General features: G+C 45.3%; 1 protein-coding gene across 5 annotated transcripts in view; it reads right to left on the bottom strand.

Annotated features, from left to right (window-relative positions):
* Window positions 1-12,740, bottom strand: part of FANCD2 (FA complementation group D2) — a 183,552-nt gene that overhangs the window by 143,368 nt on the left and 27,444 nt on the right. For all 5 annotated transcript variants that reach the window (XM_084633083.1, XM_084633084.1, XM_084633080.1 and 2 more), the window contains exons 10-14: window positions 12,039-12,126; window positions 9,054-9,158; window positions 4,835-4,935; window positions 3,254-3,362; window positions 1,808-1,843 (exon numbers count right to left, since the gene is read on the bottom strand). In XM_084633083.1, the coding sequence (XP_084489209.1) occupies window positions 1,808-1,843; window positions 3,254-3,362; window positions 4,835-4,935; window positions 9,054-9,158; window positions 12,039-12,126 (439 nt within the window). The remainder of the gene's footprint in view (window positions 1-1,807; window positions 1,844-3,253; window positions 3,363-4,834; window positions 4,936-9,053; window positions 9,159-12,038; window positions 12,127-12,740) is intronic.

The following is a 12,740-nucleotide window of genomic DNA, read 5'->3' as shown; positions in this document are numbered from 1 at the left end:
AAGTAAGAGCTGGGGTGACCGTCCTGGCAGAGGGGCAGAGGAGGACTGACAAGAGTCCAGTGACAACAAAGCTGGGTTTTAAAATCTACATGCACTGGGGTGACATGGACTGTGTTTCAGGACTTTGGAGTTATAGATTTTTGCACTTCGTTTTGTTAATAAACTATGGTTAGGGACTACATGATAAGCTCATAGAGTGAGGTGAGGGGCCATTTGCTAAGCTGCCCTGAGGGAACGAGGAGGCATCCTGGAGGAGGCTACTCGTTCATATGGATGTTGTGGTTTTAGACAGAACCAAGGAAGCACAGCCTCTTGGGAAATGTGGAAGGAGGAATTTACCTTAACAAGAAAGGATGCTGGTGTCCCGAGCCCCAGCCTGACCTCATGGAATACCCAGTAAGACTCATGTATGGATAAGGCTGCCAGCTCCGACACTCCCTCCTCGCGGACATGACAGCTACTAAGAACAAGTCTTAATGGATAAATGAAAGGCCGACTGTGTGCCTCTGTGTGCGCGCATGTGTCTCTCTCTCTCTCTCTCACTCACACACACACACTGTCTTTCACAGACACCTCCCAACACATACTTGAATTATTGTTGTTATTGTTACTTCTTGATTCTTCCTGCAATGCACATATATTCTCTGTAATTTTATTCTTTCAAAGTGCTGTTTTTGAGTTTTTTGACTGGTCTATGCATTTCATCATTTTCATTTCTCTCTTACACTTAAATTTAAAATGCCTAACCTGTCCTGGCTGACGTAATTATTCCTATGGTAAATTTTTTAAAATATATATTATATCTAGGTTTTTTGTTTCTACTTCCTGGTGGAGCACATCCACACATTTCCTCGATAATTTGGTGCAGATAACAAAATTCATTCCGCACATGGATAGAAAAAATTAGAGGGAACATTGGTAGGAACTCCACTTACCTCTCTGACTTGTAGCCCCCGGACCTAACAAAATTAGGGACAGAAGGCTGGGTGCAGGCTGGGCACAACTCATTGTCTGCTGAGCCTGGGAAGGCTACCTCACAAACCAAGCACTGCTTGGATTTGACTCAGTGCTCTCTTTGCTGCTTGGCCATGCCTGTAAGGGGCAGAGGAGCCAGTGGGGAAACTTTGCAGTGAAGGCTCAGGGAGGGAGAACCCTGCTCCCCACTGCCCAAAGAACAAGGCAGAAATGTTAAAATAGAAGGAGTAAGGGCAGGAGCAAAAGGAACAGCCACTGCCACAGAGATAGAGAATCTGGCAGCAAGTGGGGACACAGGGGGGAGGGGGCGTGACCAGAGCGTGTGGCGCCAAAATGCTCATCCACGTCTGTGTGTTGCAGAGAGTCAAGAGCAGCTGAGATGTCCAGAATTGGGGGAAGATGCTGGGCTGCAGAACACAAAGGAAAATAAAGACTAAAAAGAACCATACATTTTTTATCAGCTCTACAGAGAAAGTTCGGGGCTCAATAAGTCACTTAACTGACTGGTCAGACTCTAGTACCACAGGTCGAGGAGGGAGGTGGATTCAGAGGAACCGTCTCTCACATGACTTTCAGACTGGGCTGGATGCATTTGTTATTAAGAATGTTCAGGTGTAAATACAATTCAGAGCAAAGCCAGTTAAAAACATGGAGAGAACAAATGCATGGAGACCCACAAGATCTCTTGATCAATGGCAGTTCCTGATCTCCATAGCAAAACCTCCAATCCTGTTGCTGTGGAGGAAGCAAGTGCCCTTGCTAGTGTGTGTCCAAGACAGACGCTCATAACACAGAACAGCTACAGCACAGGAAGAGTCAAGAGAGGCATTACCTTATGGTCAGACACAGAAACAGTGTTCTCAATAGCCTAAGGAGGAAAGAAATAAACAAATAGTTACAATATCATTCTTCTTAACTTCTGTGGATAGGACAAGAAGCAATAGGCTTCAACTGCAGCAAGGGAGGTTTAGGTTGGACATTCCTAACTATCAGGGTGGTTAAGCACTGGAATAAATTGCCTAGGGAGGTTGTGGAATCTCCACCATTGGAGTTTCTTAAGAGCAGGTTAGACAAACACCTGTCAGGGATGGTCTAGATAATACCTAGTCCTGCCATGAGTGCAGGAGACTGGACTAGATGACCTCTTGAGGCCCCTTCCGGTCCTATGATTCTATGAATAGCGTACAGTAATAACGGACTTCAAAACCCACACATCCTATACACTGGAAATGACCAGAGTGGCCAGGCAGATACCATAAGAAATATTGTCAGTTTCTCTTCTCTGCAAACCCATCAATCCAGGATCCTGGATTGCATTGAATACTGCAGAGTCTGGAGGCAGTTCCTAGAGCTCTCATTAAAAGGTAGCTCCCCCTCCCTCACCTCCCTGTATGAAATTTTTCCAGAGCAACAATAATGTCTTCATTGAGGAACAGAACAATTCCCTTAAAAAAATAAAATAAAATTCTAGCCACCATGCCATGTAAAATTTGCAGCACAGTATATTTTCCTCAAATTTCTTCAATGATTCCTCAGTTTTTCCCTCATTCTTGCACAGATCCTGAGGAGCATCTCCACTTGCATCTGAACACCTTACATCACAGGATGCCTGACTTCATCCAGTTATTCTTTTAAGATCTGCTCTTTCCCTCCACTCCTACATCCTCCCACATGAATAAATGTGCAAATTTACAGTCTGATTGAGGATACTCTTAAACAACTTCAGCCTTTGACAAAGGAACTGAAATCCTGAATAATAAACTAAGAATTGGGAACAAGAAACCGAGTCCAGCCTCATAGTTTATACCCCAGCCCATCATTAAAAATTTAACTTTAAGCCCTCTACAGGAGCAGTCCCTGCTGGACATTTCAATAGCACATTACAAACGTCAATTACCAAGCTAATCCTTATGAAGAACAGCATTATCATTACCCCCCACTTCACAGATGAGGAGACTGAGGCCCAGATAAGCTAAAGCACAAATTTACAAAAAAGTGCTCATTTTAAAATACACTCTTGGGCTTCACCTGTGTTTCAGGTTCTCGCTTTGTAGAACGAGGCTTGTACTGCTTACCCACAGTCTTGAGAGCACTTTGAGATTTGCAGCTGAAAAGTGCAAAGCATCAATACCACAGAAAAAGGATAGTATCAGTACTTTCAGGGATAAAAGTGTAACACTAGATAGTTTTGTGAAACTATATTTGCAAGTGAGGAAATCTACAGTTAATGTTCTAATTACATTACAAATCAGAGAAACCCTGGAGAGCACAATCTGACCTTAATCCAAGCTTCAGAAATGCCTTTCTGAAATCTCACAGCCAACTTTATCACATCAAAGAGGAGCTTGACACAGTTCTGGCTGCTGCTCACTTGGCTTGTGGAGGAACTGCAAACAACCAGAGAGGAACAGAATTGCTCATCTGTTACGTGAGTCTTGTCATAACAGGTACAGGTCAACTCAGCACTAAGAGGAGCAGCTGCAGCACCGCCTGCTAGAAGGGAGGCGATGGCAGGGATGGAGTGAAAGCAATGCTGTCTAGAATCACAGTGAAGGCAGGACAGGTAGGAAGAGATGCGTGCAGCAGCAGCAGTACCAGCCAGGGACCATGTGGTGGCAGAGGGACAGGGATGAGGTGGCAGTGAACCATAGAATATTAGGGTTGGAAGAGACCTCAGGTCATCTAGTCCAAGAGCCTCAAACTCACGGCCCATCTGTGGCCCATGAACCTCCCCAATGTGGCCCGTGGGGCTCCAGCAGTTTTGGGGCCGGGGCTCTCCCTTGGCCCCACCTGCCACCCCTGGGCGCTCCCCTGCTCAGGCAATTTACAATGGCCCGGGGCCCCGGCAGCACAGCGGAGCTGAATGGCGTCTGCCTGTTCGCTCCACATGTCTGCCAGCCCCTCCCTGTGGCCCTGAGACAGGGCTGTGCCTCCGCGCGCTGCTCCCCACCCCAAGCGCCCCTGCGGCCAATGGGAAGCTGCAGAGACGGTGCCTGGGGGCAGCAGCACACGGAGGCCCCCTGGCCTGCCCCGTCTTGGAGCCCCAGGTAAGCGCCGCACCCCCGACCCCCTCCCAGAGCCTGCAGCCCCACCCCATCCCCCCACACCCCCTCCCCCAACACTCTCTCTCTCTCCTGCTGTGCTCCTCCCTCCCAGAGCCTACAACCCCACCGCTTGCACCCAGCAGCCAAACTCCATCCCAGAGTCTGCACCTCAGACCCCCTCCCCCACCCAAACTCCCTCCCAGAGCCTGCACCCCAATCCCCTACCCCAGACCTCCTCCCCCACCCAAACTCCCTCCCAGAGCCTTAGCAGGTGGGGGGGGGTTTTGGGGGGCAGGTTCTGGGCAACATGAGTAACATTACTGGCCTGCTGGGAGGATTTGAGGACTGGCACTGGCCCTAAGGTAAATTGAGTTTGAGACCCCCGATCTAGTCCAATCCCCTGCTCAAAGCAGGACCAACACCAACTAAATCATCCCAGCCAAGGCTAGTCCTGGGTGCAAATGCCAGCCAGGGTGATGGAGGATGAAATCACAGCAGCACAAGCCAGAATGGATGTGCCAGCACAACGGCAAGGGTGCGGTGCTGGCTGGAAGAGACGCTGCAGTGGGACGGTGGAGGATGCCTTCTGGACAGGATAGGGAGCAGACACAGGGATGTGGTTGTAATGATGCTGGCTGGAAGGGACACTTGGCTAAAGTACTGAGGATGCCAGCAGAGATAGCAACCTGGCCAAATGATGCTAGTGTATGTAACTAAACCCAACTGAGAAGCCTCAGAAAATAGAATCGAAGTCCTTTTGTCCCATCGTTCCCATGCAGAAACCAAGCAGAATCATGCAGATACAATGCAAATACCTCGTTTGTGGCTGGCTTTTGAGCTTGCTCTGGGAAGACAGTATCTGCAGAGGTAAAATACATGACGACAGATCCAAGTTCTTGCGAAGGGCAGAAATCACCTGCAGAGTACAGTCATTTATAACAGACAGGCACATTTGTTAGAGCATTTGTCATATCAATGGATAGATTTGAGGGATAGAGAAAGGTGAAAGAAAAATAAAGACAATTATGTAGAATCCCCAGAGACAATATTACAGACCGTAGCGAGGTACACTGATTGTGACACTGTACCCCATATTCATCATTGTGGTATGATTATGACATAATTATATGATGCATTTTCTACAAGATGTGTCATGTGGGGTGTCTTTGGAAAAGTTATAATTTGCTGAATATGATTATCCCATTTGTATGCATATATCATTTTTGTATCTGGAGTTATGAATATTGACTATGTATCTGTATTTCACATGTGGTTACACCTGGGTGACACCCACTAGGCAAGATGCTTCCAGTTCAGACAGCTGATTGTGAAGGGCCTATTCAAGGTAATGGGTCATTAAGGGAAACAATAGGCCTTAGAAGAAGCTTAGCCCCCACCTGGTGAGCCTTCCTGGGAAGGCTTCAGACAGCCTATGAATAACGGCTGCTATGGCTCAGCAAGGCGATGCAAGGTCATGTGACCAGACCACGTGACACTAAATTCCTGAATTTTTCCACAAACTGAGCTGGGAACTTAGCTTGAAATAAAGGGTTCCCACCATATGGAAAGAATATATAAGGTGGGGAGTGACATCATGATTTGTCTTCACTCCCCCACAACTCAACTCCTGAAAGAAACTCTGGAAAACAAGGTTTCAGAGTAGCAGCCGTGTTAGACTGTACTCGCAAAAAGAAAAGGAGTACTAGTGGCACCTTAGAGATTAACCAATTTATTTGAGCATAAGCTTTTGTGAGCTACAGCTCACTTCATCAGATGCATTCAGTGGAAAATATAGTGAGGAGATTTATATACACACAGAACATGAAAAAATGGGTGTTATCATACGCACTGTAAGGAGACAGTCAGGAACAGTATCCCCGATAATGTCACGGCAAACGTGGTGGCTGAACTTTGTGACTTTGTCCTCACCCATAACTATTTCACATTTGGGGACAATGTATACCTTCAAATCAGCGGCACTGCTATGGGTACCCGCATGGCCCCACAGTATGCCAACATTTTTATGGCTGACTTAGAACAACGCTTCCTCAGCTCTCATCCCCCAATGCCCCTACTCTACTTGCGCTACATTGATGACATCTTCATCATCTGGACCCATGGAAAAGAAGCCCTTGAGGAATTCCACCATGATTTCAACAATTTCCATCCCACCATCAACCTCAGCCTGGACCAGTCCACACAAGAGATCCACCTCCTGGACACTACGGTGCTAATAAGCAATGGTCACATAAACACCACCCTATACCGGAAACCTACTGACCGCTATTCCTACCTACATGCCTCCACACCAGACCACACCACACGATCCATCGTCTACAGCAAAGCTCTACGATACAACTGCATTTGCTCCAACCCCTCAGACAGAGACAAACACCTACAAAATCTCTATCAAGCATTCTTACAACTACAATACCCACCTGCTGAAGTGAAGAAACAGATTGACAGAGCAAGAAGGGTACCCAGAAGTCACCTACTACAGGACAGGCCCAAGAAAGAAAATAACAGAACACCAGAAGCCATCACCTTCAGCCCCCAACTAAAACCTCTCCAATGCATCATCAAGGATCTACAACCTATCCTGAAGGACAATCCCTCACTCTCACAGATCTTGGGAGACAGGCCAGTCTTTACAGACAGCCCCCCAACCTGAAGCAAATTCTCACCAGCAACCACACACCACACAACAAAAACACTAACCCAGGAACTTACCCTTGAAACAAAGCCCGTTGCAAACTCTGTCCACATATCTATTCGGGGACACCATCATAGAGCCTAATCACATAAGGCACACTATCAGAGGCTCGTTCACCTGCACAACTACTAATGTGATATATGTCATCATGTGCCAGCAATGTTCCTCTGCTATGTACATTGGTCAGACTGGACAGTCTCTACATAAAAGAATAAATGGACACAAATCAGATGTTAAGAATTATAACATTCATAAACCAGTCGGAGAACACTTCAATCTCTCTGGTCACTCAATTTCAGACCTAAAGGTCGCAATATTACAACAAAAAGACTTCAAAAACAGACTCCAATGAGACTGCTGAATTGGAATTAATTTGCAAACTGGATACAATTAACTTAGGCTTGAATAGAGACTGGGAGTGGATGTGTCATTACACAAAGTAAAACTATTTCCCCATGCTTATTCCCCCCCGACTGCTCCTCGGACGTTCCTGTTAACTGCTGGAAATGGCCCACCTTGGTTATCACTACAAAAGGCTCCCCCCCCAGCTCTCCTGCTGGTAATGGCTCACCTTACCTGATTACTCCTGTTACAGTGTGTATGGTAACACCCATTGTTTCATGTTCTCTGTGCATATAAAATCTCCCCACTGTATTTTCCACTGAATGCATCCGATGAAGTGAGCTGTAGCTCACAAAAGCTTATGCTCAAATAAATTGGTTAGTCTCTAAGGTGCCACTAGTACTCCTTTTCTTTCTGGAAAACAAAGGATTTGGAATAGGGGAGGAGAACCCAAGCTGCAAGGCAGATGCAGCTTGTGCCTTAAGAATCTGCAAGCCTGCTTGTATCATCAGTCAGGGTGAGAAATTGCTAATTCAAACCCCATCTATCTAGTATATTAGGCTTAGCTTGCATTTTTTTTTATTTGCTAGGTAATCTGCTTTGATCTGTTTGCTAAAATCTATCTTTCTGTAGTTAATAAATTTGTTTTATGATTTATCTTAACCAATGCATTTTGAGTGAAGTATATGGGAAAATCTCTGCTTGGTAAACAAAGGCTGTTGGATATCTTTCCCACATTGAGGGGGGAGCGAATTAATTAATAAGCTTGCATGGTACAGATCCTATGCAGAGCAAGACAGTATAATTCTGGGAGCTGGGAAGTTGGCTGTTGCCCTCTGTTTGTCCATGAGTGGCTTATGTAAAGCACTAAGGTAACTCTGTTGGGTGTGTGGTGCCACCTGATGTCATGTTGGGTGTAACAGGGCCTGGAGAGGCTGGCTGAGTCACCAGCAGAGCAGTGTGAGAGAGGCCATCCCAGCTGAATTGTTAGGGAGCACAGCAGTTCCAGCGGCTCCCAGACTGCACCCCAGGAGTGACAACCCCTCACACTGGTCCTCTGAGGAAAAGAGGAATTGGGCTCAGGTTACCCCGTTCCAAACAGTCTCAACCAAATGATGATCCTGGGGACAGCAGGGGTAGACATGGGGGAAATGGCTTTAGGGAGAAGAGATGACTGTTTCTTTAAGGGCCCAGAGCCAATAGCCTTGCAGTGTAGGGTGGGTCAAGGCTCCCCTCCCAATCAATCATCTAACCAATCGAGACAAAAACCATTGGGGGTGGGAGGGTGGGGGGAAGAGGGGGAGATAGCACAAAAAGTTCCCTGTTCTCACTGTGAAACGGAAAAATAGAGAGGAACTGTTTGCCAGGGACCATCAGCCCCAGGAGGGAAAGGGGTGACCCACAGTCCCTTTCCAAGGCTGTGGAAGAGGGATGGGAAACAACCCTCCTGAACAGCACTGGTAGGGTTGCCATCAAGGTTTTGTGTTTGAGGTAATTTTATTTTGAAAGACTTTTGCAGCCAGCCTAGCTGAAGCTGGACCAGGGAAATTTAAAGGGCCTGCTGCAAAAGAGACAGAAAGAGGGGCGCAGGATGGTAAGTCCACTACACATGAATTTTGTGGAAAGGCCCTTTAAAGAAAATTCCTGTCACTTTCTGCAAAACATATTTTAAAAAACAAATGATAACAAAGGGGCTTGAAAAATACCCAGAGCACAGGAGGGGCTCTCAATCCTCACACTTCAGGGCATAAGTGAATCAACAACGGGGGTCAGGAATAAATTCCTTATGGGGTTTAGTACTTAGCAGTATGGAGTATTATTAGAGTATTTCAGCTTCTCCTGAAGAATCAGGCACTGATCTCTGCCAAGCTGGACACTGGACTACGTTGCCCACAGGTTTATACCAGCATGGCCATTCTTGTGTTCCTGAAGAATACTCATTTGTACGTCTCCTCTCTGTGACAGAGTAAATACTGTACCTCTACTGCATCCACAGCTTTGATGTTATGTAGAATGAATTTGATTACTACAGGCAAATCTTCCAATTTTACAGCAGGCACAATGATCATAGCAGACTGCCGCACCTAAAGGGAAGAGCAATATTGTGTCATCTGTTTAGACTGGGGTGCCAGGGAAATGTAAAGTTTATTATAGACCACTAGCACCCCTTTGGGGCCATGTAAATAATAAAATAATCTTTAATACACTCAAACAAACAACCAGCATTGTGCTCAGAAGCAACCTGAACATGAGAATTGTACCATTTCAGCACGTACATAGGCTCCGGCTGGGAGAAGCCTTTGTATCTCACCTCCATTCTACATTTCCACTCTGCTGTACAGTTATCTTGCAGGTGTTGCCTTGACAATGAGGTAATACCTCATAATAATGACTGCCAGTCAGCAGTCATGACTGATGCTATATTAGCAGGAATTCACTCTGAGAGGGGGTTGCAGAACTTGTGTCTTCTTCAGCAGCATTCAGTATTAATAAAAGACAAAACAAAAACACAGAAACTAAGCCCAGTGCCGAGTCACTGAATCTCCCTCAGCTAATATACAGGAAGAATGGCTGCTCTTTCCCATTTCAAAGCTCTTCCTCCAAGCCACTTTCCAAGAAATCATGATCCACAGTGGGGTCCCTTTAAACAGCCAAAGTCAGACAAGCAGCAGAGGTCATCAATATAGATATAAACTGTCCTCTCTGGCTCCTTTGCCTCCATGTGCAGCAGCATTTCTGAAAGGCAGCCCACAAGCCTGTTTACAGACCCTGAGCTGGTGCCCCAGTGCATTAGTGCCACCCTTTGGTTAGACAGGGCGTTACGCAGTCTTGTCAGATCGACAGGGCAGTCAGTCTGCCCTTCTTGTCTGGGTCTTTATAGTCCTTCTGGATGCAAGGACATTAATTTCTGTCCCACTGGGGTGTATGGGCTTCCACTTATGGTTGGCAGGGGTTATCTGGTCCTTTCCTCAAGGGGCCTGGAACCCCCTTTGGCTTTTAAGTCTCTGTTAAGGGGTTGGTAGGGGAACTCAGGCACACCCAGAGTCCACTAGATTCCAGGACCCTTAACTCAGGCAGGCAGAATCAGTCCTTAACAATTTTCCTACAATACTCTGAGCTCCTTCCTACTTCCATTGGCTCCATAGGCTTCTGCGGCCCATGGCGCTGGTCGTCCATTCTTTGAGCTGTTGTCACTCTGGGGAGGCTTCTCGCCAGCTTGTTGGCAGGACCCTCTTTCTCTGACCTGCTTGCTCCTCTGACAGCCACCCCACCCCTCTGCTTCTCAGCTCTTTTTCTCCCGCAGCGGCTATGAGGATCAGTGCTGATTGGCAGTTCTTGCTTTAATTTCTTGGTTACCAGGCCAGCATGGGTTCTATACACCCAATGACACAGACCTTTCTCTCTTTTTACCTTGAGATGTACAGTGGAATTTCCATAATGGGGAAAGGTGACCAGTGGTTCTGAACCGAGACTGGAGTTATTTAATATATTTAATAAAGATCCCCAGAAAAAAGTGGTGAGCCATGAGGTAGCAACATTTGCAGATGATGAAAAATCATTCCCAATGGTTGGGGAGGATTTACCATCACTCACAATTTTTAAATCAAAATTGGATGATTTTCTAAAAGATCTACTCTAGGAAATATTTTGGAGTTCTCTGGCCTGTGTTATACAGGAGGTCAGATTTGATGATCACTATAGTCCCTCTGGCCTTGGAATCTATAAAAAAATTATTTAGAATAGGCAAGGCTGGAAAAGATAGCGAGGAATTTTGCAGGGAGTAGGGCAACACCACCATGGCAAGCTAAGGGAATGGGCAACATGATTGCCAATTCGATGAATTGCCAAATCCAATGAAGTGGGCTGTAGCCCACAAAAGCTTATGCGCTAATAAATTTGTTAGTCTCTAAGGTGCCACAAGTACTGCTGTTCTTTTTGCGGATACAGACTAACACGGCTGCTACTCTGAAACCTGTCATGATTGCCAATGATATTCAGTGCTGACAAGTGCAAAGTAATACACATTGGAAGGGATATTCTGAATATTCATATGTTTCTGGATTCTAAATTGACTAGAGCCACTCAAAAAAAGACACCTGAGAATTCTTGTAAACAGCTCAGTGAAAACTGCTGATCAATGTCAGTGATGGTCAATAAAACAAACTTGATCTTTGGATGCAAAGGAAGGGGCTGGAGAAGAATATGGAATGTTATATAAATCAATGGGATGCTCTCACCTAGAATACTGGATTCTATTCTGGTCACCACACATCAAAAACTAAAAAGCAGAGATAACAAGGGTTTTGGAGATGGGCAAAAGAAATTATCAGAAGCTGAAGCGACTTCCATATGAAAACAGCCTGAAAAGGCTGGCAGTGTTTAGTTCAGAAGGGACATTGTAGAGCGACACAAAATAATGAATGGGTCTGAAGATGGTAAGTTGTGTGCTCCTATTTACCATTTCTCATAATACAAGATCAAGGGGACAGTCAATGAAATTGAAGGGCAACAAATTTAAGATAGAATATTTTTTTAAAAAATAACAATTCTCCATCACACTATTATCACTGAGGCCAAGAGTTTAATAGGATTCAAAGGATTAGAAATTTACATGCCTAATGAGAATATCCATTTACAATAGACAGGGTAAAAACAATAAGGGAAATAAGCCCTTATGTTTCAGGGCTTAAACAGTTGCTAACTGAGGGGGTTAGGATGGCACATCCTCTGAGATCACACCACTGCATTATAACCAGAAAATCTCATACAAGTCATCCTCAATTCACTGCTTTCTCTCAAGAACAATTTTATGTAATAGGCTTAGAGATTCAAATGACATTCCTGCCACCTTTCCCATTTTGGCTGGCACAGAAAGACTCAAAGGAGCTGGGTTTTAACACAACACTAGGAATGATCAGAGCAGCTCTAATATTTACGCTTCTGTTTAGTAGAGAATCTCTTACCTCAGCCAAAAGTCCTGCGTCAAGATCCAAATTGGAAAGGGCATCCAGGATCGGAACAGTTAGGCGAGTGTCCCGTTTTAACAGCTGGCTGATGCACAAGAAAAAGATTGCAGACAAATAAATAAGAGTTTTTTATAAAGTGGAATTATGCAATTATAAAATGTCAGCAGTTTCTCCACTCACTCCAGAATCTCTGCAACAATGACAAATATATGCCAGAGGCACTATAGTAAATGGTTACTCTGGAAAAGATTGCTTCTGTCTGAACACAGTGAATTTGGGATCACTATAATTGAAGTGGACATGAAGAGGAATAAAGTTTACTATTTCTCATTGTTATTTTGGGCAGGACTGGAAGCAATGCCTAGCACTTTCCAGTATAAGCCTCAGTTTTCAGATGGAGCAAGGACTTGAAATTTGGAAAGGACTGGTCCTGGGGTCATTGAGATGCCTTTTATCACCCCTATAAAAATCCACTCAGATTTGGCCAAATTATAAAGCTCTAAAAATCACCCATTTGCCCACGCTCAGTAGAGATTTGTTAGAGGCTTTGTTCTTAAAATTTCTGAACATTCCATGTTACTGAGCATGCTCTGGTCCCACTGACCTTCCACATGCCCCAGTCATGCTCTCAGGCCCAGCCTCCTACATCATAGGCCCAGAGTTAGAGCACCAGGCCTGGCCAACACTTAAAATCTAAGC

This window comes from Lepidochelys olivacea, assembly GCF_965140295.1.
Source record: "Lepidochelys olivacea isolate rLepOli2 genome assembly, chromosome: 7".
NCBI classification, from domain to species: Eukaryota; Metazoa; Chordata; order Testudines; family Cheloniidae; genus Lepidochelys; species Lepidochelys olivacea.
Note: the sequence above shows the minus strand (reverse complement) of the source record. Positions and strands in the feature narration are given on the sequence as shown.